Source organism: Perna viridis, chromosome 10 (genome assembly GCF_037379345.1).
Source record: "Perna viridis isolate PV_CMFRI_1.1 ecotype Kerala chromosome 10, ASM3737934v1, whole genome shotgun sequence".
Taxonomy (NCBI): Eukaryota; Metazoa; Mollusca; class Bivalvia; order Mytilida; family Mytilidae; genus Perna; species Perna viridis.
In genome coordinates this window covers 7,631,858-7,659,845 of record NC_142454.1, presented here as the reverse complement: position 1 = coordinate 7,659,845, position 27,988 = coordinate 7,631,858, and the positions used below count along the sequence as shown (strand labels likewise).

General features: G+C 31.0%; 1 protein-coding gene across 1 annotated transcript; it reads left to right on the top strand.

Annotated features, from left to right (window-relative positions):
- Positions 1 to 135: 135 nt before the first annotated feature.
- Positions 136 to 27,988, top strand: LOC148604349 (guanylate cyclase soluble subunit alpha-2-like). Its single transcript, XM_088549500.1, has 10 exons — positions 136 to 614; positions 15,902 to 15,972; positions 16,388 to 16,509; positions 19,136 to 19,833; positions 21,930 to 22,109; positions 23,058 to 23,196; positions 23,476 to 23,642; positions 25,025 to 25,168; positions 25,589 to 25,743; positions 26,321 to 27,988. The coding sequence occupies exons 1-10, from the start codon at positions 276 to 278 to the stop codon at positions 26,508 to 26,510; spliced, it is 2,205 nt and encodes a 734-aa protein (XP_088405626.1). The 5' UTR covers positions 136 to 275; the 3' UTR covers positions 26,511 to 27,988.

Sequence of the window (27,988 nt, the reverse complement as noted above, 5' to 3'; positions counted from 1 at the left end):
ATTCTCGTTGAATGTATGGCAAGTATAGAATCTCTCATATTCATTCAAATCAAGTTTCGCTAAAATGTTTATAAAACGTCTAGAGCACGTGTTGTGATATTTATAATCCATTTGGACGTTCTGTTCGCTGTTGTTTATAGTATACCATTATCTTCTTTAGTTAACGAAGGTGATGTTGACTGTACGCTTCTATTGAAATCTTTAATCTGTTGGATTTTTAGGAACCACAATGATCAGGACAAATTGTTGTAAGGAATAAAGGACTTTCTACGAAAATGAGCTGTCCATTTAAAGCAGCTGTAAAAAACGAAATCGAATTGATCAAAAACCAGTCTAGCTGTACTGAGAAGGGCAAAAACGATGAAAACTGCCAAGAAATTTCTAACGATATAAAATGTGAAATCAAAGTAACAGTAACAAACGGAACAGTTTCTGGGAGAGATGTATCCCCGTCGCACAAGATTGGACGGGACCTGTCACCGTCAAATAAACAAAGGAAGGAAAGTGGACTATCTCTTAGCTCTCAAGCATCGTCTGATGAACTGGACGAAGGAGAAAGAAAACTTGGACTTGTGGCTTTGATAGAAAGTGTTGGAACCCTTTTGTTGCCATCGGTAAGTTATGAACATATAAATGTCATATATAACTGATCAAATGCGCATATATACTTAAAAGAAGGTTTTGGGTCAAGTACCGACGAGTCTGTTTGTGATAAAATATCTTATGCTGCAAGCAGTGTTTTGGTTAAAGTCGTATGACAGACATATGCAGTTATTTAGTGAGTGTCCCTCCGCTTTTACTGAAGTCGACTACCCCACTTTTTGTGGTATAATAAGTTAGAATTAGAAAGTTTTCCATTATCATGCATTCAATTTTACACACCAATGTAGCTTTATGAATAGCAGAGATCTTTATGAGGAGGATTTAGTGGATGTAGTACTGTAGGGAGGATGCAATGTTTACCATATAAATTTTTAGTATATCCTCTGAGAGATTGTTTTACTATAATATAAACCAATTCATTACCCTCTGTGGGTGCTATCGTCTGATCTACAACTTAATGTGAGGTTCATGCTGGTTACGACATATCATATAATCATCATTTAGTAATAATACCTAGTTAATTGTAACATTCAATCTCCTTGATGTGCATTATATTATATAAATATCGGTGCTGTAAATACAAATTTTAATGCAGCTCAATAAATTAAGGTTTAATTTTCTGCACCAACTTTCCACATAGGCATTGGTGTATATTCATTAGCCTAAAGGTTTGTCCTTTAATATTCCGATTACAGCATATGAAAAACGCTATAAACAGGTTGGCATTTTATAGCAGCTTTGCCATTTTATACCATATAAACGTTCTAATGACTTTTACTGAAGGTTTAATTAAAAAGCAAATCACCGAATCGATTGAAATGAAAGGGATTCACTTTGTTTGAGGTTGGGTTAAGTAGAATTTCAAGAGACTCTTTAATTGGGAAGTTTCACTCTCCCCTTCGATTCTTTATTTATCTTTCATAGTTAAAACCATCTGCAGTTACTACCATATATTTTATGTTCATTGTTAAAAATTCTGTTTACTGCTATTTAAATGTGATATGTGTTAAGTATTAGTCTCTGTAAGAATCAGGTAGTGAGTGAAAAAAAGCCAAAAAGCGGTCTTTCAAATAGAGAAATTATCCATGAGTGATATTACATTGTCATATTGGTGGGTTTGACATGCATGTTTCTGATTTTTCACATTTTGCTTAATTCTTACTAAAACTGACACTTAATTACTGATTTTGTATTAGTTTGATTTCAACATTTTGACATTGATTATCATGATATTTTGGCAAATGTACGATTTACCTCTAAGATCCATGCGTTGAACAAATATTTTTACTTATGTGTTCAATACCAAAGTCATTGTATGTTTTTTTTTGTGTGAACAAAAATCAAATAAGCAGATAATTTACTTGTTATTCTTCTTAGGAAACATTAAAAAAATATCGATGTAAATTAATGTGTAACTAAAGTGAATTTCATTTTGTAAAATTAGCGTAACTTACATGAGCGACCAAACATTTAAAGCATAATTAAAGGTAAGGTATATAACTTATCAGTTGCTATAATATAAGACAGATTAAGGGCTTACTCGTACTTAAACGTTATCACCACACAACCTGTAATAAAATTCATCTCCTTTTACCAGTTATATATGACATGGAAATAATATCGTTTGTTGATGGTCTTTATAGGGACACATGGATCGTAAATTGCTAGTATAAAAATTATGTCATGGTCTCAGTGTAGTAAAACGTTGTTATTTACATTCATAATATCAATAGAAGTGAAGGAATCTATATAAATGTATTTCATCATTTTGATAATACATACAACAATCCCTTAACACTTTAACGCTTTAGTCCTTGAATTAGGCATGGGCTACACTAATCTAGTTTTTTTCACATACTCTGATAGAAATTATCAGTGCTGGATTTGACCTTCTATTTCGATATTGTTTGGTTTTGAATATTTCTTGTATACATTGTTTTTTAATCTCGAACTAATATTTGGTCCTAATTCTACTAATCCCCACGTACACAGCATAATGCAATTTGCTATATTAAAATGATTGGTGTTTTTATACATAGTGCAACAATCTTGCTTACTTATACCAATTATTTGAATTGTTTTTTTTTCAGACCACAATTAAACGCTTGGTTGTTTGTGTATTTTAAAATGAAATCTTTCTTATGGCCTAGTATTTAATGTAGCATTGATGCTTGAAACATACAAAGTTAATTTTTATCAAATGATAAATTATGGACACATAATTTGAAACTCGTTGTTGTAGAAAGGTGTAATACAATCATCATAACAAATAGTCTGCATTAATAGACTCTGTATTACATCACCATAGAAACAGAAAGCTATTGATGTCACTTCATCATTATATGCGACAATGGGTAGTGTTGTATATGACACTTGATTTTTTGCAACATATATATTTTTAGAACAAAATGTCATGGAATCAATTAACCAAAATACAATGCACAAACACGGACATTACAATATATCAAACTAAATCGAAATCTACAGGGCTTTTTCAGACTCTTTAATTTAAAAAAGCAAGATTTCACTTAAAAGAGACAGACTTGTTGATTTTTAATCGACTAAATACAATTGAAAAGTCCATCAATAAAGAAAAAATGAATAAGAAGCATTTATACCAGGTTTTTTTTATTTTACATAATGTATACAGATATTTGCTTCAATAATCTTGACTGTAGCTTCACGTCTATTGTAAGCATCAGATTGTCATTGTTTGGTAAACGTATTTTTATTAATTATAATTTGTAGAAATATCATTAATGGTCTTCTCAATGTGTAATTTCAATGCGAAACACCTTTGTAGCAACATATTTTATATGTACATGTAAAAAAATATCATTCATATTGGATACGGTTCTTTCTAGGCTTCAATGCTTTATAATAATCAGAATGATCTTCTGTCTGATGTAAAGTTGATGTCATGGTTTTACAAGGTACAAACATATATGACAACACAATTTAGCGTGTGTAATAAATTGTCTGTAAATTACCAGATTACTGTATGGAATGTATTGAACGTTTTGTTGTATTTATCTGGTATGAATTTAAGTATAATTTACAACTGCACTAACATTCTTCTACGTACAAGGCTATTAAATAAACGAAAATATTAAACTATTTTAGTCTTATTTGTCATGTACTAATATAACCTTATCCTATTTCTAGGGAATGTGTTTGATTTAGCTCCGTGGATTCTAAATGTTTGGTTAAGTCGATGAAGACAAACATTATTTGTTTAACCTTTTAAATCTGACCACTGATATTGTCAAAATCTTATTGTTGTACTTAAAACCCCAAAAGTTCCCTATAACAGTATCCTGTGCAGTTTTACATATCTAGCCTGTATGCATAATGGTCATTTCTAAATTTTTATTCCAAATAAAAATACAAATATCATTTACAATCGTTTGTAATTTGGTTAAAAAATATCCATATTACCATTTGATAATACGCATCAATGTCATCTATTTAATGAAATTTACATTTTAAAAGAACCCACAGCATACTTTAACTAAGGCCAATAATGTCAACGCACTAAAAACTACATCGTGCTTAACTAAACAACACAGATTTGTCTCTGTACGACATCCACTTACTTCGTTCTTTTAAGCAACACTGACGTTTCATTTGTTACGAACACGGAATAATGTAGTTTTGTCTTGAAAATAAATGAAATTGAACATCGAAAAGCATCTTGATGTTATCTAACCATCCATCTGCTCCGGAAGCTTTCCTGAAGTTTAATCTTAGAGTAAGCTTTGTATAAACATGTTTAATCCAGTTGTCAGCGTTATCTACCTTGTGTCAATTTCCTGTATCTTTCAACACCTACGTAAGATATTTAAACAAACAAATCTTCTTCTTAAAGTTTTGAACGATATTAAGGAAGAAACGACGACGAAGAATCGACAATTTTTATGATAAGAAAGCAATACATATAGGCCATTTTTATTCATGGAAAAAAATTCTTGCAATTCATGTACGAATTGTTTAATTGACTATCACTGCATTTCACTCTCTAGCAATTTTCACGGATGTCTCTATAGGAGCAGGATATGCTTACACTGTCGGAATATCTGACTTCACTCCCATTTTAATGTGGGACTTTATTTTGCTTTATTTATTTATTTATTTATTTTTTTTTTTGGTGAGATTTCTTCTTTTTCTAATCTTCATGTTTTATATGTGACCGTACTTTTAAACGCGTCTACATTTTACATACTTGCAATTTTCAAAGGTATCTCTGATGGAGCAGGACATGCTTACCCTGTCGAAAAATCAGATGTCACTCCTGGTTATTCGCGGGCCTTTTTATTGTATTAGTTGTGAGATTTTTACTTTTTTATTTGTGTCTATAATTTGTATGTTGATTGTTTTTTTATATTTTTTTTGGAATTTTGGTGTTTTTGAACTGGGTTTCTAATTTGATGCTTCGGTAGTGAAGCAATTTATGATAGTTAAACAACCATGTCTTCCTCTTTAAGTTTTAAACAATTTAGGATTAAAGCAGAATAGACTAAGAATCAACAATGCTTGTAAACAAATAACCGTCTTTGAACATTTCTATTTCATCTAATTCATGCTAACAATTTTAGAAGGCGTTCAAATTGCTAATTACAAATAATTTTAAGTTAAAGATACAATACTCATCGTAGAAAACACTAAACAAGAAAGATAAAACAACCGCCCAATGTTTAGACTCCAGAACGAATCAAAACTCCACACGCAGACAATTGTGGGACAAAACTACGGATCAATGGAACAACTAGTTCGGAACAAAATGAAGATAATGAAATAATGCAATGACAAAATACAGAATATAATTTGTGCAGCAATATCTAAAGATAAAATAAACAAAGATAAGATCTATTCGTTTTTTTAAAAAAAAAAAAAAAAAAAAAAAAAAAAACCTCGCCTAGAACACCCCATTATAAAAGTAGCTAATGATTTCAGTTTATACTAGACATTAGAGTATTGTAGATTTTATAAAACTCGTATATACCTTATGCAAACAAATGGTTAAATCAAAATATTTGACTAGAACTTGTAATTAAAACAGAAACCAAGTTAATATTTATTCAATATGTCTGATAGATATTAATACAATTGTATATCAATCAAATGTGGCGAATAAACATTCGAATTACCACTAACAATATGTACATGATCTGTTTGTATTAGAAACAATTGGTAAAACAGTTATAAATTGTAACACGTGCTTTTTAATTTTTTATATACCATAGATTGTATAAGATTTCTTTATTTCGACATTTCTTTCTTACAATACTGGATACAGAATATGTTAACATTTTGTTTACTAAGAAGACAAATCACATTTTATGGCAATGTGCTGTCTTTATATTGTTTTTATTCTATGTTATTACACTTCCGCTTTGTTTGAGGAAAAAAGTGCTCCGTCCGTCCATCTGTCCACAACGTTTTTACATTAACTACACATCCATTGATCTGTTGACATGAGCTTTGTATAGATATTCGATTTCTTACTGATGCCACATCAGTTTTATGTTGTGTTTAAATATTTTGGCCATATGATTTATTGGATGGAGAGCTGGGTTATTCTTTAGTGAGCTTTATTTGCTTATATCTTGTTATTTACATAACAAAATAAGTGTTTTATTGAAAGTGTAATCAAGGGAACCAAGGTTATAGCGGTAATCAAAAGAATGTAATAAAGGGACAAAGACCAGACATGGAAAACAGACATACATACCAAAGAACATAAAGTAACCAAAATCATACATACAAAGTAACAAAAGCAAATGAACAACTCGGACTCCACTAAAAACTGGAATTATGGACCAGGTGCACCGGTAGGGTAAGCGTCCTCTGCTTTTCTAGAAACACCTGCCCAATTGCTCATAAAACGTCAAGTCCGGGGTAGACAAACGAGGAAAGGAAAACTATGACCCGTTGAATAAATCAGTTTTCATGGTGCAGATGGATACACCATAACGATGTTTACTATGGGACAGAAAAGGGAAAAGCATATGCATAATTATAGTATGGAAATACTTTTTAATTATTTTTTTATTTTATTATTACAATTGTTCAATTTGTAGTGATTTGAATCAAATTCCACTTTTTTATTTTATATAAAATTCTCACACTGGCAAATTGTTTTCATAAGCAAAACACAGTTTTTTTAACATAGTCGCAAAAGGACGATTGAGCATTTATCTAGATCTCAATATTGTCTTACGGTCTGACCACATTTTAAGAGTTGAGCCTAAATAGAACATAATTCACAAAAGCATTGCTTAAGTGATATATTTCAAGTATTTTAGTGACATTAGTCTATCTAGACCGTTATTGCCTATGGTAATAAATCACCAATTATCAGGAGTCCTGTTAATAATAAACGCTTGGTTTATTTCTTGGGAAGCTACCAATTTATCCTTGATGACCCTACTCTAAATACTGACTTTCCCTAATAAGAATTGTATTTTACCAAAAGAAACTTTATTTATGGTGTTGATTTGTATAATTTGCAGTCAGTTCAGTGTTGATTACAGAATGTGGACTGATTGACCGAGAAAGTTGGCTGATAAAGAAAAGCAAAATATTAATAGTGTCTACCGACAGGGGCGATAGAAAGTTTTATTGTCTTAAAACCTCCCTACAGAGAATATTTTATTTTTAATATGAGTATTTCGTTTTAAGAGACAGGCACCTATGTAAGGCACCTTTTACCCATGTCCCTATATAGAACAAATTGTTCAATATACATGTATTAAAAATCAATTTTCTACTTATTCAGCTTGCAAAGTAAAACAACTGCTGGAATCTGATAACATGCCTGTGAAGGAGTTTTGTATAATAACAGATTGTTGTCATATAACAAATAGGAAAGGAAAACTAAGTCTTGGATGGGGATTAACTCACAATCTACTATAGTTAAGAGGAATAGTTGACAGGAAATGTTGTTTCTTTTTGACACACAAAACGGTTAATTCTGTGAACCTAAATTTCCTGTACCTTTAAAATGGGAAATACGCAGACATGTATTTGGTGTCGTCATTTTTTTCATAAAACTTTTGTAATCACAACCTGGTTCTAAATATGGAATTGTTATATCTGAAAATTATATAAAGCCAGCGGATTATAAGAAAATAAAAACCTAACAGTAATTAAGCAACTCAGAAGTTGTTTTAAAGAAAACAGAAGGTTATTTAATGTATCTTACCAAATCAATTTAACAACGACTCTTAGATTTGTTATTTGTTATTTATTTACAATATTTATTATTTAGATCTTTTAATATCAAACAAATTATCAGATAAGTTGCGTATATAAAGTGTGAGATTGAAGCATTTTATATAAAAAATGTGATCTTGTTATGCAATTTTACGGCAAGGTTACTCTTTAATAAAAAAAATAATTTCATACTTGCGTTTTAAAAATGTACTTCAACATTCATACAATTTATAATCTTCTTTAGTCTGTGCTGGAATCCTATAGATTAATGTTTAATTTGCATGTAACCAATTATGGATGAATTTATAACGTTCCAACCATCGTTCGATCAAAGAAGCCATATAATATCCTAATCGTATATAGTGGATTTTAAACGATTTTATAGCTTGTCAAGTTATACGACAAATAACCCAAAATTCAGTTCTAAATACAGTTGATTACCTCGAAAGGAAACTAATATTCAGCCCAAATGACTTAGATCTAATTTATTGCCATTCCCATATGATATTTATGCATTCAATCTAACAGAATGTTTTTTATTATACAGCTGTGTGGATTTATAAAATGTAGAAAATTTCGTATTGAGTTACATTCGCTCATTCTAGAAATTTGTGCAATACAGATGCCCAAATGGCTTGCAATTAGGTAGGCAAGCATTTTAATGAGTTGTATGTCTTGTCTTTTGAAACCTTTTTGACCTATTTGCATTAGAAAGTGCAGGGCAGTATAGCGTACCCCAACACTTCATTTTTATTATATTGCTATATTTTATGTGTAATTTTCAGAATTAATACTTTAGATGCAGCAGGTTTTATGTGTGTGTTATTTTTTTTTATATAATCAACTTTGTTTACAATTTCCCAATAAATGAGCGTGGATATAATTGCAAAATAAATTTGCGATAAATTTGACTAAAGAAGAAATTGGTCGAGTGGAATGTAAAAGTCTTTTACATTACACGTGTGCAATAGAGTAGGCGGAATTAAGATTTATTGTAAATAAAGTATAATTGAATTTGATTTTTGTCTCAGGAAACCAAATATCTAATCGTAATTGCTCTTGATAAATTAATTGCAAACAGAAATGAATAACTGATCGAGTCATAAAATTGTGAATTAAAACTAAATTAAACATGTCACACTCAACTCTGAATATGTCTGTCTTAATTCCAAATTAGATCACGGACTACTTTAAATGTCAGGACGTTCTCAAAAGCGTTGGTATCACAATTGTTTTATTACGTCAGTATTGTACTTCTTAATCCTTATTGTTGAATGTGCAGAAAGTCAACTGCACTTTTCTTATCACACTGCATACTCTCAGTGCTATTCCAAGTTCAAAATAAATTATTCTCCCGTCGTTTTTTTGCAGTGAATACCGTATATTTTTTTGGTGTCTAATTTTCGCTATGTACGCAGTAATTCATAGATCGCTGTGCTATCTATAGATCTGTTTTGGTGAATGTAGTGGACTATTTGAATTAATGTCATTGGTGCGTTGAAATTTGTATTTGTGGATTTCATTGATAGTTTGTTTTTAACAATCAGTCGGCATTCCAATGGGAACAAATTGTGCTCCTCTACTTGCTGACCTATTCCTTCACTCTTATGAAACTGACTTTATAGCTGATCCTAACCGAAAGAAAGAACATCGTTTAGCTATATCATTTAATCTTAGTTTCCGCTATTTAAATGACGTATTACCTTAAACCAATCCTAGTTTCGGGGGTTTGATACATCGCATCTACCCCAAAGAATTTGAGATTAAGGATACAACAGACACTATGAAGTCAGCCTCTTATTTTGACATACACTTAGAGATCAATGGTAAAGGAAAACTACTGACCAAACTTTACGATGAATTTTCATTTAGAATCGTCAACTTTCCTTTCGTCTGTGGCAACATCCCTTCATCACCTGCGTATGTAGTTTTCATATCACAACTTATACGTTATGCCAGAGCTTGCCGTATTTACGCAGACTTTTTGTATCTTGCTGGAATTCTAACAAATTGGCATCTGAAGTCATCACTACAGAAACTTTATGGTCGTCATCATGAACTCGTGGATCGTTATGATTTATCCATCAGCACCATGAAAACTGATTTGTTCAACGTGTCATAGTTTTCCTTTCCTCTTTTGTCTATCTTCTAGAATAGCAGAGGTCGCTTACCCTCCCGGTGCATCTGGTCCTTGCTCTCAGTTTGTAGTGGAGTTCCAGTTGCTCATTTACCTTTGTTACTTTGTATGCAATATTTTAGTTACTTTATGTTCTTTGTTGTGTTTGTCTGTTTTCCATGTCTGGTCTTTGTCTTTGGATTACATTCTTTTGGTTTCCGATAGAATCATGGTTTCCTTGGTAACCCTTTAACCCGTTAAGTCAAAATTATCTTTAAAAAATATGTTACCTTTTTCCTGTCTAAAATGAATAAGAGTTTAGTTCTATTATCACATAACATATTAGTTGTTTAGGAAATGTTTCGTTTTTGTTATGAAGTCGAAATATTTTTTGTGTAAGAAGTTGTGTTTCATCTTTAGATAATCAAGGTAGTTTTAAGATGATAGTTAAAAATATAAATTACTAAATGAAAAACTATACCGGAATAGACAGCTTTTGAATCTTTAAAAAGATGTTAAGTGTTTGCTAGAAATTTTTGTCTACGAACTGTTAATCAATTAAAAAATTAGAACAAAACATGTCACGTGATTGTATACTGATACTAGACTACGATGAACGAGATTTCTGTATTTAATCTGAGAAGTAGCCTAAGATCGTTTAGCTGCTTAAATAAAATCCACTATGTTACAAGTTTAATTTGCTTAAGAATAAGTGTTATTCAGTTGTGAGCTTTCATCACTACAAAAATGCTTAAGTCCGTCAAATTCCTTGGGAGTATTGATATTTATTCAATTATAATTCGAACGCTTGAAACTTTGTAATGTATGTTAATGTTCCAGATCAGACGGAAAAGGAGACTGATTTTTTAATTTCTAAAATTCTTTTGTCGTTATTGAGAAAATGAGGAACTTCGGGGTGTCAAATGACATTAATCTTGTCTTCTCGTTGACGTTAGGAAGAATCTTGGTCTGTACTGAATAGTTACAGAAGCTTAATGTTGTCTCACACAAGGTTACTAAGTGTGGTTTTACATCAGCTCATATGGCAAAGTCCCGGTCAAAATTATAGCTAAGATCTAAGTATTGCAATCCATAAGAATGATTATAGGATTATTTTTGAATTGTTTGAGTGTTGTAATATAATTACTACTTTACTCCTATCACTAATGGATACTTCAGGAAGTTACTTCGACCGGCTAAAGACTACAATGCCAATTCAAGTTCTGCCCCCAATAGTTAAGTTAGGTCAATCTTTAATGATGAAGAGATATATACACAACCATGGAAACAAAGAAACAAAACAGAAAGACGCTGATATAAAAATATCAAATAATTTTCTAATAAGCACCTAAAAGTTTATTCAATTCCTTATTGCAATCATATAAAAATACCTGCGACAACAGTATTGTATATGAAAAACGATTCCGTGGGAGTGAAGTATTTTTATTGTTTGTTTGATATTTTTTGTTTCTTTCACTCATTTTTTTCACTGATATTGATTGGTCGAAATTCTTTTTGACTTCACTCAATGTACTAGATGACACCAAATGGCGTAAAGAAGTTGCTACAAATGACATTGTTAAAATATAATTTGTAAAATCGATGTGTTTTGTTTTTGTACTTCATTAATTAAGGTAAAGCCACGGCATGAAAAAGAAAATAAACAGTTGAAAAGCCATATTTAAAAATGGTTCACTCTGAACAAAACTGCTTTCGAAAAGAACGTTTTAAAATCTACTCTTTAAACAAAAGCCTACACAATACTTCATTCATTGACAAAGAAGAAACTTACTCATACCATGTAAAATTAACAAAATAATTTAGTTATCTATGGTTGTTTTCGGTGATTGTGCCTAAAATGTTGTAAAAGTAATGGGTTCATGATTTTGATTTAATGGAAGAAAGATTATAATGGATGGCTACAAAGACTATCAATTTAATGACAGTATGAAAATATTGTAATCAATTTTAAAATTATTCATTAAAACCATCTTTATTCCGTTTCAAGAATGACAATAAATGTCTTCAAATCATGCAAAGCTATTAATCTTATTTAAAACAATACAGAAGTTTCTGGCAATTTCATTTTATAGATTAGCTCATATGTCAAGGGAACCTCAGAAGATATATTTTTTAAGCATGCCAATTCTGTTTAGCTTAAGGTTTGGAGTATAGATATATCATATCTATCATTCTCTACGATTTTGCCGTTTTACCTACTTCTTGGATTGCTAGATATTTTGTTTTCTCCATGACTTGGTCGTTATATCTACTTCTTTAACGACTAAATATGTGCGATATCACGCAGTGGACGATGTGATATGAACTAGTGATATAAAAAAATCTTCGTTGTGATTGGTTGTTGTGTAAAGCATATTCGATAAAATCTGATTGGTGGAAAACGACGTTGTGATCTTTCTTACTTTGTTTTCCCGTTAGGACAGTCCTACTGGCATCATTATTAAAGTTATATACATATTTTGACTAAAACTTTCATGCAAAACTGTTGATGGGCTTTCTTTCATTTCATTTTCTAGAAAGCTACTTTAATCTTACGTTGAAATTGGCCATATTACATTACACATTTACTATTAAACACCAAAATTACCCCAGGTCTGCCTAAATACACTAAGAGTAATCAAGGAAACCAAGGTTATAACGGTAATCAAAAGAATGCAATCCAGGGACAAAGACCAGACATGGAAAACCGACATACACAGCAAAGAACATAAAGTAACTAAATTCATACATACAAAGTAACAAAAGCAAATGAGCAACACGGAAATATTGTACAAACTGGCCAATGTTTTTACACTTGACATTACAGACTACCGAATTTAGTTACCACCCTTTTCATAATGATTTGGACTTTATTTCTTATCGTTGTACTAGGTATTCAAAGTTAGGACAATTTAATTCAAATCATGACTTTGAGTCATGAAGAACAACAACAAAAAAAAAAAAAAAAAAAAAGTTTGCATTTAAATTCCATATAAAAAGGAAGATAAAACAAATCTGTTGTTGAAACGACAAACGGTTTCTTTAAATAGATGTTCCAGCGATCGTACATATTTATTCTATCGCCAATCTGTGATAAACAGACGTCAAGTAGAATTATCTCGGGGTATACGATTCTGGCATATGGAACGTTTTATTAGCACTAAATTCTTCTATCAAAAGTATTTATAGATTTCTGAGTTCCTTGAGTTTATATTAATTCTGATGTCTTTAAATCTTTTATGATAAATCTGAGGTTAACCATTGCGGTAAATACTTCCTGGTTTTTCAAAACGAGTAAGTATACTATTTCAGCACACTAAATTCCTCCTGTTGGTAAAACATATAGGCATTGTTTCAGTATATTTTTTCCAGTTTAATATAATAGATAGGATTTGATCGAATCAGAATATTTTTTTTCTTGTAAAAGAGATAATTATGGGTCTGTTTTAACACATAGGCTTTTATTCATTGGCATAATTTGCTATTTCTGTTTGATAACTTTTTAAATTTCATCTCTTTTGATAATGTCGATTTATTTCGTCATACAATATTATAATTCAAAATTAAAACATCTAAAATTTTGAAAGGTAGCCTTAATGCCAGTGTCACAATGGATTAGTATTAAAATAACGTCGTACAAACTCGTGATACGGAATGTTTTCTTATTCATGTCTATCAATTGCCTCTATTAAACAAAAATCAACGTTAATTAAAAGTTTTTCAACAAAGATTTATTAGTTGTATTTCTAGTGTCTACGTGCAAAGGTATGCATTACTCTAAATCTACAACAATTAATTCCCCTTGCTTTTCGTTGTATATAGTTCCAACTTTGGTAGTAGGTACCTTCCACATTTTCTTTCATATTTTTACTGGAAACTTATTTGCTGAAGGTTTGCCTCTTATTGGTAGAAAATAGGTTAAAATTACATGGGATTTGTTTTTATTAATCAATTCTGACAAAAAGTTGTGATTTGGTTCAGTGGAAGGAGGTTAAAATTTAGACCTTTTCTTTTGAACTATCACTGTTATAAATTTTTGACACATAATGTGAATTATTTCTGTTGTATGTCAACTTTTTGTTTATTAGTGGGTGTCTATAGTGATTATCTCACACTAATTAGTTGTACTTACACTACATGTTATCATTGCGCAATACCTGGTTCCATTTCATATTTATAAAAAAAACAGAAATACTTACGATATCTATATCAGTGCCATTGAAAAAGTGATAACCTACCACAAATGCTGTTACCCATAGATTTGAACAAAATGATAGTCGAAACTTACACAAAACAAACAACACAAAACAAGTTAAGATATCAAGACACAAACAAGCAGAGTAATGAGTTTAATACGGTTTAGCAATATTATAAATTTCAAAATACCTTAACCACTGAGACTTCAATCACTGTACTGCAAATGGTAGAACGTCTTTGTGATGTATTTGTCTCCTACATTTTGTATTTCATTAGTTTGGATTTTAAGTCCTTCCTGTATACAATTTACTTTTGGATTAAGATCTTTTAATGTATACGATTCTATTGCTCTGATGAAAGGTTACTCCTTGAAACACGTGCATCGTACTTTGCAAAATTAATAAGATGAGTAGTTTGTATTCTCAATTATGTTATACATTCATTTCGGTTTTCCCACTTCAAAATCCCATCCATATGCAGTGACGCCCTGATGATGTTGATAACATCAATATATAGAAAATAATATGATGGTATTATTAATCTTATACAATTTGAATCGTGAACACTGCTCACAGTCACCAAAGCATAGCATGTGAATTTCAATTCTGCGGTCGACAATTCTATTTTTTTATTTTTTGAAGACGGAGCAATTTGCAAAATTGAGAGTTTTGATAGAAAATAAAAGTTATATGCTGCCAAATAATGAACGCTACACAGTATGGGCATTGTAATGCTTATACCGGTTAAAAATGATAAATAGATTTTTAACTCAAAACTGTCAGTATTGAAATGAGATCACTTACTGACTACCGGTATTAAATCAAAACTGATTGGTCATAATGATAAGTCATTCTGAATCTTTTGAATTCTTGAAAGAGTAATCAAGGGAACCAAGGTTACAGCGGTAATCAAAAGAATGTAATCCAGGGACAAAGACCAGACATGGAAAACAGTCATACACAACAAAGAACATAAAGTAACTAAAATCATACAAACAAAGTAACAAAAGCAAATGAGCAACTCGGACTCTACTAAAAACTGGGAGCATGGACCAGGTGCACCGGTAAAAATGAATCTTCAGATTACAATGTCACGAGATATGACTTTATTAAAATACTTCTATTTTAAGAGACATCATCTGCTAAATGTAAAAATAGACAAATGACAACAGTAACAAAGATATAAGTTTGTGTTGACCATGCATGCTACTTATATAATACAATTCCAGATATGTGTATGGCAGGGTACTCTTGAATGGTAATACTTCTATCTCTATTATTTGTCCAATGATTTATTATTAATTTATTTATTATTTTAGTGAATTACGTACTAGTCCACTTAACATTCAGACACTGCCAATGGTAAAGTGATTCATGGTGAAGAGAATCCCACCAAATATACGCTGTTTTTTTCAGTATACATATGCTATACTTTCACATAACAACAATCTTTTCTGCATTCAGATCTGCGCTTTTAAGAAAATCATACATTCACCTCCCAATGAAATCTACCAAATAAATCCAATTCAAGAACGATAATTCTCCAAAGTGCAAATTTCATCTACAATCTATATGATTTTTATCTCCAAAACGCAACAACCTAATGAAAATTAAGACTGGTTGTGTGATCAATAACTGTTTGTGAATAAGAAATAACTTTGGTGGGTTTTTAACATGCATGAATCACCGTTTGTCTGATTTTTAGAAAGACTGGTACTTAATACAAACTGTATCTTTGCAGTAAGATTAATAAAGCAAAACCTTTTTTCAGGCTGGTTTTATTTATAGGGCGTTTTCAAACTTGTTGGAGAAAAAGGGACACAATGCAATCAACATAGCAAGGTAACCATAAACAATAAGAGGAAAAAAAGTGACCAATTACATATTCTCAAATGTATGAAGACTGCTTTTTATCTACTCTTTGATTATGTTTTGTGAGTACGTAAAGTTTGTCTAGGATGTTAATGCACATTTTAAAACTGAGATATCATCTTGTTAACAAGAAATGAGAGAAATGGATAAAAAAATATTACGAAAACTACTTATTCAATAAAACGAATATCCAGAACTCGATTTAAAATTAAAATATATAGACAACCTATTGTAAAATGACTTTCCTGCACGAAATGTAGAAATTTTATGATAGATTCGCACACAAAGTTGAATTGTGTTTGAGTTTTTAGTTCCAGTAGACCAGTAGCGCACACTTATCAGTGTATTTACAATTTTTTATAATTATTTTTCCTTATCTTTTTAGAAAAACCTGTGGTATTGACGAAGTTACTTTTACCACTGCCTTTATAGACACTGAACTCCGACATTATCCGGTGGACCAAGAATCTATACTCAGCATGTGTCGTGCAGCATCTACTGCATTACGTATGTAATTCTTGATATTATTTTTATTCAGAAACTAGAGATATTCAATTGTTGCATTGTATATGTGGAAAAGTTATGGTGCCTTTGCCACAACTATGAGATGTTTGTCAAATATAAGAAGTTTTATAAATCATAATTAATTTGCGAAATGAAGCCAATTCTTAAGGCTTATTATTACGTCCCCTTTCCCTATCAAACAATAAATTAGCTCCCATATCTAGCCCTTTAGCAGATACCTTGTACTTTTTGTATAGAATTAGGACAGAATATTTTTCGCCTTTGAAAACAATCCTCACTCTATCCGGGCTGAGACTTTAAAAAACAATTAGTGTATCAACGGTTCAAATGAAAAAAAATACTATGACTAGTCAGTTGTGGTAAAGATAATTTACATGAATATTGTAAAATTATAGAAAAGTCTATTCTATATTGATCCGACCACTGTTTAAATTGCAAATCGTAAGAAAAGTAATCAGGAAAACAAATCTGTATTACAGAAATAACTGAAAAAATATTTGTATTTTAGTTAAATAATTAAAACTGATTGATTTTACATATTTGATTAAGTTACTCAAAAGTAAGGTTGAATTATTGTACTGAGTTTCATTTGAAATTTTTGGGCTTATAATTAAATTATACAAATCTTAATAGAATACTCTTAAGTGTAAGTGTATCTATGAGAATTCCATGACGACTATAAAGGGTTAAGATATTAGGTGGAATCAGGTGCTGGCTTCAGCAGTTAAACATAAAATACATGTAAACTAGAAATACTAAGTTTGTTTTCGTTTGTTTGCTTTTTATCAAATAAAGAATCATTCAACTATATCCAAGCAATTTAAATTGAAATACTTACTTTCTTATAAGCCACTCTGATACTACTTCTTTTTAAAATAGTATAATATTTTATATTTTTTCAAACGCAGTCGGCATAGCTTCACTTTTTACTTTTTAGCCTCAAAGACGCTCTTTCATGGAAACGCAAGTTTTCTGATGGCAATTCTGATTCCTGGTTGGCATTATACTAATAACTAAGTGTCGTTTGAAAAAAAAAATGAAATTGCGTGCTATGTGTTATTCCTGTATGAAATGTAGAACATAATAAGTAAAAAGAATAAATTTTACTGCGTTGGTTATCTTCTTTTAAAGATAGTACTTGTTAAATTTTGTATTTCCTTTTGGGAGGACTTGTGAGTTAGACTTCACGGTCAGTCAGGTGAAGTTAAGTTTTGTTTGCTTTGAACATGTTTGTATGTGAAATATAAATAATTGTATTGTTTCATTAAAAAGCTAATGTTGTTGTTGTTTAAAGAATATGATATTGGTTATATTTGATATTTGGGAAAACAACATCAGGATATTCTAAAGCAATACTTAGTTGTTTTTTTAAAGAAGGATGGCCATCAATACTGTTATATTAGAACACACAATATGAAAGTGAACACAATAACGAAACAAATCTCAGCAAAAATTTGTTAATCAAAAGCCTTAATTAAGGTCTAATATTAATTACTCACGGTTTATAAATCCAATCAATTTATGATTACTACGTCCCTGGAGATGACATTCTAGGTCATTTGTCTGCAGAAGATTGCCAAATGTATACATAATCAATGAGATTCTGACTGTATTGGTTGACCTTTAACCTATATACATTCACTAACGGATTTATAATATTCGTTCCAATTCAATATGATCATTGACTTATTTTGTAAATGTTTTGTTATCGACTTCAGTTGAGTTGAAACTATTCAATATGTGACCAAATTCATTTTATTGAACTTAATTTTCAACTCAGGATATAATAAGAATAAACAGACAGGGAGCACTTTGTAGAAACCAATATTAAAATGTTATATAATGATAACAATATTGAAAAAAGATGAATCAACTAAAATTGTGTTGTTAATGTTATATTTGTGATACTTAATTGTTTTTATTTCATAATCAGTTATTTGCTATTGAAAAGGTTTAATGTACAAATCTCTCGATAGATTTTGTTGAAGCCTGAAAACATTTTTTATAGCTTTCTTCTGTTAATACTGTGAACTATAACAATACTACATTTTTGACATATAGTACAGGTATAGGATGCATTTCGAAATGATATTGGACAGTCGAAGTGCAAAACAGAAAATATACAGCCCATGGAATATTAAGTATCAGACCTTATAAAAATCAGAAAGAAGGTGATTCATGCATGTCAAAAACCAACCAAATTCAGTTCGATTTCTTGTTCAGAATTAGTTCCTTATCACATAACCAGCCTTAGTTTTTATCAATTTTGTGGTTGCGCTTTTGAGAAAAAATATAGATTGTACATGAAATTGGAACGTTGCAAGAGTCACTGTTCTTGATTTTGTTTGATTTGGTTGATTTCAGTCGGAAATAAATGTAACATTTTCCCAAAAGTGCAGATCTGAATACAGAAATAAATATTGTTATGTAAATATATAGCATATGTAGATTGACAAAGCATTGTTTGTTCTGTGGGTTTTTCTACACCATGAATCACTTTACTATTGGCAGTGTCTGAATTTTATGTGGACTTGTACTTAAAACAAAATCAACTGCTGATAACCACAAGCAATAATGCTTACCAGATTTTGTATCTTTTGTCCAACAGAAATCGACCTTCCAACCTGTCTAAAGCAGCTAGGAGGAGAATATGTCAAACTTTGTCTTGCCGAGTATGGGAAGTCGTTAGGGATGATGGGAAGCAATATGGTTGAATTCTTTAGCAACTTAGATGGACTTCATGAAGAAATATGTAAATCACCTAAATTTTTAAATCAGATTCCTCCATCGTTTCGTTGTGAGAACAAAATGACAAATGTAGATATGCACTTTTACTCAGATAAGCGACATCTACTCGCTTATTATGCAGGGATCGTACTTGCAATAGCAGAATACTTATGTAATGTTCAGATTGAGATTGTTGTTCAACCCAGCGAATCATCTGTTGGTATTCACCATGTCTTTCATCTAAGTTCTTCTCAGAAACGCATGTCTAATAGTAACTGTACAGTGTGTGTTCACCAATCAGCATATTCAGATAAGCCGTCCGACCTAAAAATAGGTGTATCGACATTCTGTGAGGCATGTCCTTTTCATGTGATCATTGACAGAAATCTCAAGATAGTACAAATAGGGAAATCACTAATGAAAGTTATAGCATCAGACATTCAAACAAAAGGCTTGAACTTTGACACTTACTTCAGCATTGTTCGACCAAAACTTGATCAAGTTACATTTTCTAAACTGCTTTCCCGGGTGAATTTCTCATTTGTACTTGAAAACAAGTGTGGATCAAAGTTACAACAGGTATGTATGTATCATTTTACAGACACCAGTGTCTTACAGAAATTGGTAGCTTGTTATACCAAATCAAATATTTAAGTATCATTCCAGATAAGAATCATGCAAAATGTGATTTATGGTTGGAACGCCTACATATTTTTATTTTTGATATTTTGTTACAATGCTGTAGTAAACAGAAATAAACATATGTCTTTTCATATAACCCTTTTCATAGGGGATAAAAATTACATAGAATGTACTGTAGAATTCAAAATTAAGGAAGATACCTCTGTTAATAACAATAAAATACAATAGAAACTGTTGGATTTTTAATGTGGATTATCTCCTAAGATCAAACAGATTGGAATGAATAATAATACATTTTATTATACAGACCTATAAAGCAACATAATAACAAAAATAAAAATGTGGAGTGTATCACATATAACAGAGTGCATGATCTTTCCAAAGACTACTACTTAATAGATGATTTGTTTGACACAAATTGGCTGCATATAAAGGGTAAATTGCAACATGCTTTCCATGGAAATGAAATTAAAGACAACGTATCTGGACAAGAAACTGTTACGCATAGCGTATACATTTAGATGACCTATTTCTTTCGTCAAGAAAAGAATGTTAATATGTGAATCTGCCTGTCATATATAGTCTGATATGGCATATTTTTGACATTGTCTACTTATGATGAAATGTCGCCTCTATATTTTGTGTAAACTCGAAATATATCATAAATCGCCTCCTCGGAAAGTACATTTCTGCTATATAGGCTAGAAATGAAATGCCTTTAAGGTATCAGAAAGATGAATGCAAAAACATTGCTGATCTTGTTCAACTTCCAGTTCTTCTGTTGCTTCGTGAAAAAGGGTGTACAGTGATAAGTAAAGGCTTAGAGAAAAATTACAGGGAGTCATCCTATGTAGATATCATTCACCAGTCTTTGTAAATTGACAATACCAGCGTTAATCTAGAATGCCACTCAAACATTTTAAGATTTTAACAATCTGGCGTCAAATTCACAAAAAGTCGTAAGTGTAAAATTGATCGTAAATTATGACGTTACAATGCTATTTTCTGTTATGATGTCATTACAATCAACTTTACTCTTACGACCTTTGGTGAATACAACGCCAGATTTGTCAATGAAATAGGCACATATATGTATGTTGTATAAAAGGTATAACCAACCAACATTATCCAAAACTAAATAGTTTAATCGGATTTTGCATGACTTAAAGATTCTTTTGTGGCTGACATTTATCAACAACAAGATGTTTTTCTTCTCATCTAAAATCTTTATAAAGGACTGTCATTTAATGGAGGAACATGTGCCAAAATATAAAATGAAATTTGAAAAAAAAGAAATAAAACGTCTTATTTTATTGCTTTTAAGAAGTGTCTTCCAGTACACGCATAATAATAATAGATTACAGAACGGCTTCTATGTTCATAGTTCTTAAAAGAGTAATCAAGGGAACAAAGGTTATAGCGGTAATCAAAAGAATGCAATCCAGGGACAAAGACCAGACATGGAAAACAGACACACACAACAAAGCACACAAAGTAACCAAAATCATACATACAAAGTAACAAAAGTAAATGAGCAACTCGGACTCCACTAAAAACTGGGAGTATGGACCAGGTGCACCGGTAGGGTAAGCGTCCTCTGCTTTTCTAGAAACACCCGCCGAGTTGCTCATAAAAAGTCAAGTAGGGGTAGTCAAACGAGGTGAGAAAACTATGACCCGTTGAATACATCAGTTTTCATGGTGCTGATGGATACCCCATAACGATCCACGAGTTCATGATGACAACCATAAAACTTAAATTTTTGGTACCTTCCCTTTTTACAGTATGTGGGCAGATGGGTTAATGCATTTGTAATAAGAAGTTGTCGCTCACCTTTAGCTAATATATTTTTATGCTTATATCATTATTTCTGAACACAACAAACTTCGTCGTGAAAAAAAGCCCCACAAGGTTCTGACTTTGGTAACAACGTATATTTACAGCAGATATCAGTGTGCATTTTGTAAAAAGTTGAATTATTCCCAAAAAGCGTACATTTAAAATGCTAATGTTGAAACCTTTTTTGCTTATAGCATATGCAGCTGAAGGGACAAATGATCTATCTACAAGAGACAGACAACATATTATTTCTAGGATCACCAAGTATTGAAAAGCTAGACGAGCTGATAGCCCGAGGGTTGTACATATCAGATCTTCCAATACACGACGCAACAAGGGACCTCATACTTGTCGGTGAACAGACCAAAGCTCAGGTATAGATCAAAGTATGAAAAAAATCTACGAAATGCGTATCTGAAAGCCTATGTACAGAGTATTATTGCAGTGTTATAAACATGATATAGGGTTTGATTTAATTCAACATTTAGTTTTTCTTCTAGATCTTTAGTAGATTAAACCAGGTTGTTTAAATTTTAACGACACACCATACGCATATTTCATTTTTATGAAAGGCTCACTTTTTTCCAGAAAGGCGAAACATTAACACTTTTTACCAGCTTCAAAGGTATCGAAAAGATTGAATAGTGCACAATACTTAGATTGATGCGATTAATTTTAAATTCCCAATAGGCCATGTGCTATAAAATGATACATCCTTAGAAGAACGTTGAACTATTATGGAAATATGGTCGTTGCCGATTTCCTTGTTTACATTTAAAGTATATTGATTTATATATTGGTATGTTAATTTCTTCTCTCAACCTCTTTGAACATGCGATGCTTTGGTAACTTATTCTAATATATCCACTGATAAAAATTGTTATAAAACCTAATTGAAATCAACAAGATTTATAGGCAATATAAAATGACTTTTCATTATTCTGCTCTTCGAACATTGTAATACCAGTTTAAAATAATATCATAAAACATTTTTGAAGGGTGTAGGCCTAAGAAAATGAACACTGAATTTGGACATTTTGCGATTTCAGAAAAAAAAAATCGAAAGTGCGCACAAATTTGTAATGCCGGTCTAAATAAATTAAACCAATTTGCTTTTCGAAAAAATAAAACTACCACAATCATTCCATATAAACAATATTTTACAGGGAATGGAAAATCTAAGAAATGTTCATAACAATATAAGCAAACTAACATGATAATAATGATGTATGCGACACCACTCATCTGAGATAAGAAGTTTTGGAAACTCGATTGGGGGAATTAAAGGTCATTTAAGACAATAATTTACTTTCCAAATTTAGGACGGCCTAAAGAAACGAATGGAACAGATGAAAAGAAGTATCATTGAAGGAAGTGAAGCTGTTCAAACAGAAAAGAAGAAAAATGTTGAATTACTTCATATGATATTTCCTGAGAAAATTGCTACAAGTCTTTGGAGAGGTAAGACATAAAAAGTCTTTTGATCGATTGAATGAAATTAACGCAACTGAAATAGTAGTTACTGTCAGGATAGAATTTGAAATTGTTTTCTTAGAAATATATTAACTACACCAAACCAAGTTAATGTGTTTTTATTACCTGCTACGAAATGAAATTTTATGTTTTGTTATTAAAGCAATCATAATTTAAAAATTAGAATTAAAATTAAAAAAAAAACAATACAAGAGTGAATATTAGAAAGTTACTATTAACCTAGGTACAATATTTGCATTATTTCAGGAGAAACTATAGAGCCAATGAAAATCGACGAAGTAACTATGTTATTTAGTGATATAGTAGGTTTTACTGCAATATGTTCGTCGTGTACACCGCTTATGGTTATCAACATGCTGAACTCCTTATATACTCAGTTTGACTATTACTGTGGCGAACTCGATGTCTACAAGGTAAACTTGTCAAAAAAAGTATATCTGAATATTTTACATCTATTCAAAAACATGCATGTTTTAATCAATCGTTTAATATACCCTATCTCTTTCTTGACAAAATATGTATTTTGTGAATCGTTCGGGTGTTTCTTCATAGCAAATGATACTAATCCCACCAGAGCGCATAATGCATTCGCCTAGTTTTTAATGGAGTCCGTGGTCTCTTCTTCATCTAGATTTCTCTGTGTTGTTTTATCTATCACCCATTATCATTTTATTTTTATGCATGATATGTGTTTCTGTTTCCGATATTGTTTTATATGACTTCCGAAATTAAATGTTCGCTCTGATTACGATTGAACTTACTAAAAGCAATTTTGTGTTTGTGTCTACATATTTAGTATTATGGAACCCCTTACTATAAAATAATTATATGTCTTTTTTAAAGGGTTGAATTTGAAATGTGAATGACAGAGATGTCTGCTGTTGTTCTTTACTTTAATAGTAACCATGATTGTGTGTCAAAAGTCATCCGAGTTCGTTAATTGGGACTTTATGATAAAGGCCATTAAGTTTTATAATTGAAACTTAATACATATTACGGATGTTCTTCATCACAAACCTGCCATTTTATTTGATACATAATAAATCACTTGTCAAGTAATGTCTAGGCAAAATCCTACCATTCGACTTTGACCGATAAAGGTGTCATTTTTCAAAAGCTCATAAACGTCGAAAAGCTGCTTATACCAAGGTTCACCACATATTCAGATGACATTGGCGGCTATTTATAAAAAGAAATATCACGTTTTGGTATACATTTTTTTTCATTATCTTTGTAATGTAGTCTTTGGATGGTGGTACTTTAAGCTTTAACATTTAGGTCATAAAATGTTAATCTTTAGGGAATTACTTTGTAAAAAGGACTAGGCAATAACATCAAATATTAAAAATTTATATTTAATGATTCTTAATGATTTGCCCTTTATACTAGAATATGAGAAATAAAATTTTAATGATAAGACGATATTAATGGGTTATTAAACAGTCTGAAATTAATGATAAATTCTTCTAGTAATAAAATAAAAAAGTATATGACTGATCCAATGCACGATTTTGTTCATTTGATTGACAATATAAGATTTTCGTACAAATATGTTAACTAACAAACTCAATACTTAGCAATTAGTAAAATTCCGTTTGCACATATTCGTATATTCTAACATACTTATTGACTTCTTTTTCGCCGATAAATTTGATGCAATATTTGAAGGCCTATTTATTTTAAAACAAATCATTAGTTTTTAATATCTAATTTCATCCCACGAAAAACAATCAATTAGTTTTAGTTTTTTTGTGAGTTGCATTTCATAAGATATCAATTTTTCTTTAAATCGTAGGTAGAGACCATTGGAGATGCATATTGTGTAGCTGGGGGTCTACATCGGGCTTCAAAATACCACGCCCAACAAATAGCATGGATGGCAATTAGGATGATGGATACAGCTGGCAAGGAAAAGTCACACGATGGAAACACTATAAGGGTAATAATGACTAATTCGAAAATTCTTTTTGTTGATGATCACTTTGTTATCTAGACGTATGTAATACATTAATGCCAATCAAATTGATATATGGTATTATATTGTACACAGCCTCAGTTTTTTATATGGTATTATATTGTACACAGCCTAAGTTTTTTTATATGGTATTATATTGTACACAGCCTGAGTTTTTAAGAACCTTTGACTTTCGTAATACTGGAAAAACGGTTAATAATCTATGATAAAAATGGATCAGATAATTCTGGTTTATTAACTATTATATTCATTAAATTGTCTTAAACGATTCCCGATGACAAGTCGTCAATGGTAAACCGAAATGTGTTAATCATACGCATCGATCTAAAATCTTATATTTAAACTATGTTTGTGTATTGATGCTTTATTCTGATTTATTGCTAGATGCGAATTGGATTGCATAGTGGCCCGGTCCTAGCTGGAATTGTTGGTGTACGCATGCCTAGATACTGTTTATTTGGAAACAATGTCACTTTGGCAAATAAGTTTGAATCTGGCAGTGAAGCAACTAGAATAAACATCAGTCCAACTACACATAGGTATTTAAGTGTTATTGGGTTGGTAATTAACAAACATACTAAGATAAACCGCTGTTCAACTGCACAAAATTTAATACACAAATTGGGTAATATTGGCTACTGTCAAATACTTGCATAGATACTTCATTGGGTAATTATCAAAGGAAAACACTCTTAGGTAAATTATGGCAAATTTTTGGCTTGTATATTTTTGTGTTTTGTCAATGATTGGTGAATGGAAAATAAGTTTTGGGGTAAAGTTGAACGTGTTTGTTTCCCGTTTTTGTATTAACTCCCGCAACTGTTGCTCTTTATGGTAATGTTTAATACCTCACCACTGAGGATATACTGCATCTATCGTCCAAAATCTTCCATTGTATTATTATGTTTTTAAAACTTGCTCTTATCTGTCAGTTTCAATTAAAATTTATTGGTGAACACCCAAGAAATATTTAGAAAAATGTTAAACTCAAGCACGTAGTAAATAATTGTCTCTTTTACTGTCGAGGTAGATTTTAATAGCTTCTATTCCACAAGAAGCATTTTAGCTATAGTTCTTTCAATCGTTTTACTTTAACCATTATCGTGTATTTTCCAGTTATTTACAGAATACAGAAGGGTTCCGCTATACTCCGAGATCACGCGAGGTTTTACCTGATGGATTTCCGGACGATATTCCTGGTATTTGTTACTTTCTGGATGGATACACATATCCGGGTGCACCACCAGATGGAAAGATCGATCATATTGATTTGGTAGTCAAATCATTATCTATAAATGACAAATAGGAGCGACGATCGAGGAAACGCTTGTGATTTACTTTTTCTTAAGTGTGATATCTTTAAACAATGGTTATAATATTAACTTATCTTTTAGACTTTATATTTGAATTCTATTTTTTTTTTGTATTTTTACGTGTGTGCATTAAGAGTAGACCAAAAAACAATGCAAAGTTAATTAAAATATTTGGCATTTATTTCGCAATTATTTTTATTCATTAATCAAACTTTCTTGTTCCAAAATAAGTAAAGAGTTACTGTTTTCAATTTTGTGTAATCACATTCACATTTCAGCTGACAATCGTTAATGTGTTACTGCCGGTATTGAATTGTTTTATATGGCATATATCACTATTGCTTTTTTTTTTATTTTGTTAAATCGATAATGAATGATTAAGGTTCATTTATACTTGGTTACTAGACACAAAAATATCTAGTTTTTGTTTTACCGTAAAAGTAACAGTAATTAAATTTTTACGTCGTCTTCGACGTCAACCGCTGACATTCATTCACTCTCGGTACAATAACCTGAGTAACCGGTCTTTACTATCACTTAATAAGTCTTGAATGGATATTTGGGTTATCACTTTGAGAAATTTCTTTGTGAATCTTATCGTGTGTCAAGGTATTGTTTTGGTCCCGTTTTCATGTTGGCCCATGGCGTCAAAACTGTGATTCTTTTTATTCTTTATTAATTAATTTCAAAATTTTCAATTTATCATGAAAAAAATGTGTTTGTTGTCAATGCATTCAGAGATAAAAATGGAAACATTGGCAAATGCAAGTAATGTAATTCTCACAGATATCAAAACACATATGCAATTGCTTTTCAATATTTTTTCGAGCTTTGCTGATAACTGATTCCAGAAATGACCATTTAGTATGAAAATATTGCTTTTCTAACACAAAATTATATTCGCTCATTCAGAGAACCTCTTTTGTCAGACATAAATGATAATCATATATCCAAATCAGAAACTGTTGGAAAGATGAAAAATATAGTTACTTTTCCGTATGCCAAAAAATAACTTCTTTATGGTTCTGCGTCTAAAGTTAGAAAGACGTATTTTACTATCATATGAAATAAAAAAATGGTTTGGGAAATAAGAAAAACGATACAAAGCTTCCGCTGTATAAGCTTTGTAATGGGTTTGGTCTGAAAATAGTAATTAGGATTGTCATTGAAACGTTTCCAAACGAAACATATTCAATTTTCGTCACGAAAATATTATTTTATAACCGTTTTTTTGTTGTTTTGTGCAAATATTTCAGTAAATATGTAAGACTCCTGAAAAGAACTCTTCAGCTAGAATCATTAAAGATTATTTTTTTTTTTTTTGATTACTCTTTTGTATAATTCGGTGTATACTATAGTTTATTTATGACTTTTTAGATGTTAACTTTTATTTAACAATAGTTTATTTTGTTAAATGTCATATCATACTTTTGTATACTGTTCATAGAAATAAATCTGTGAAAACTTCGTA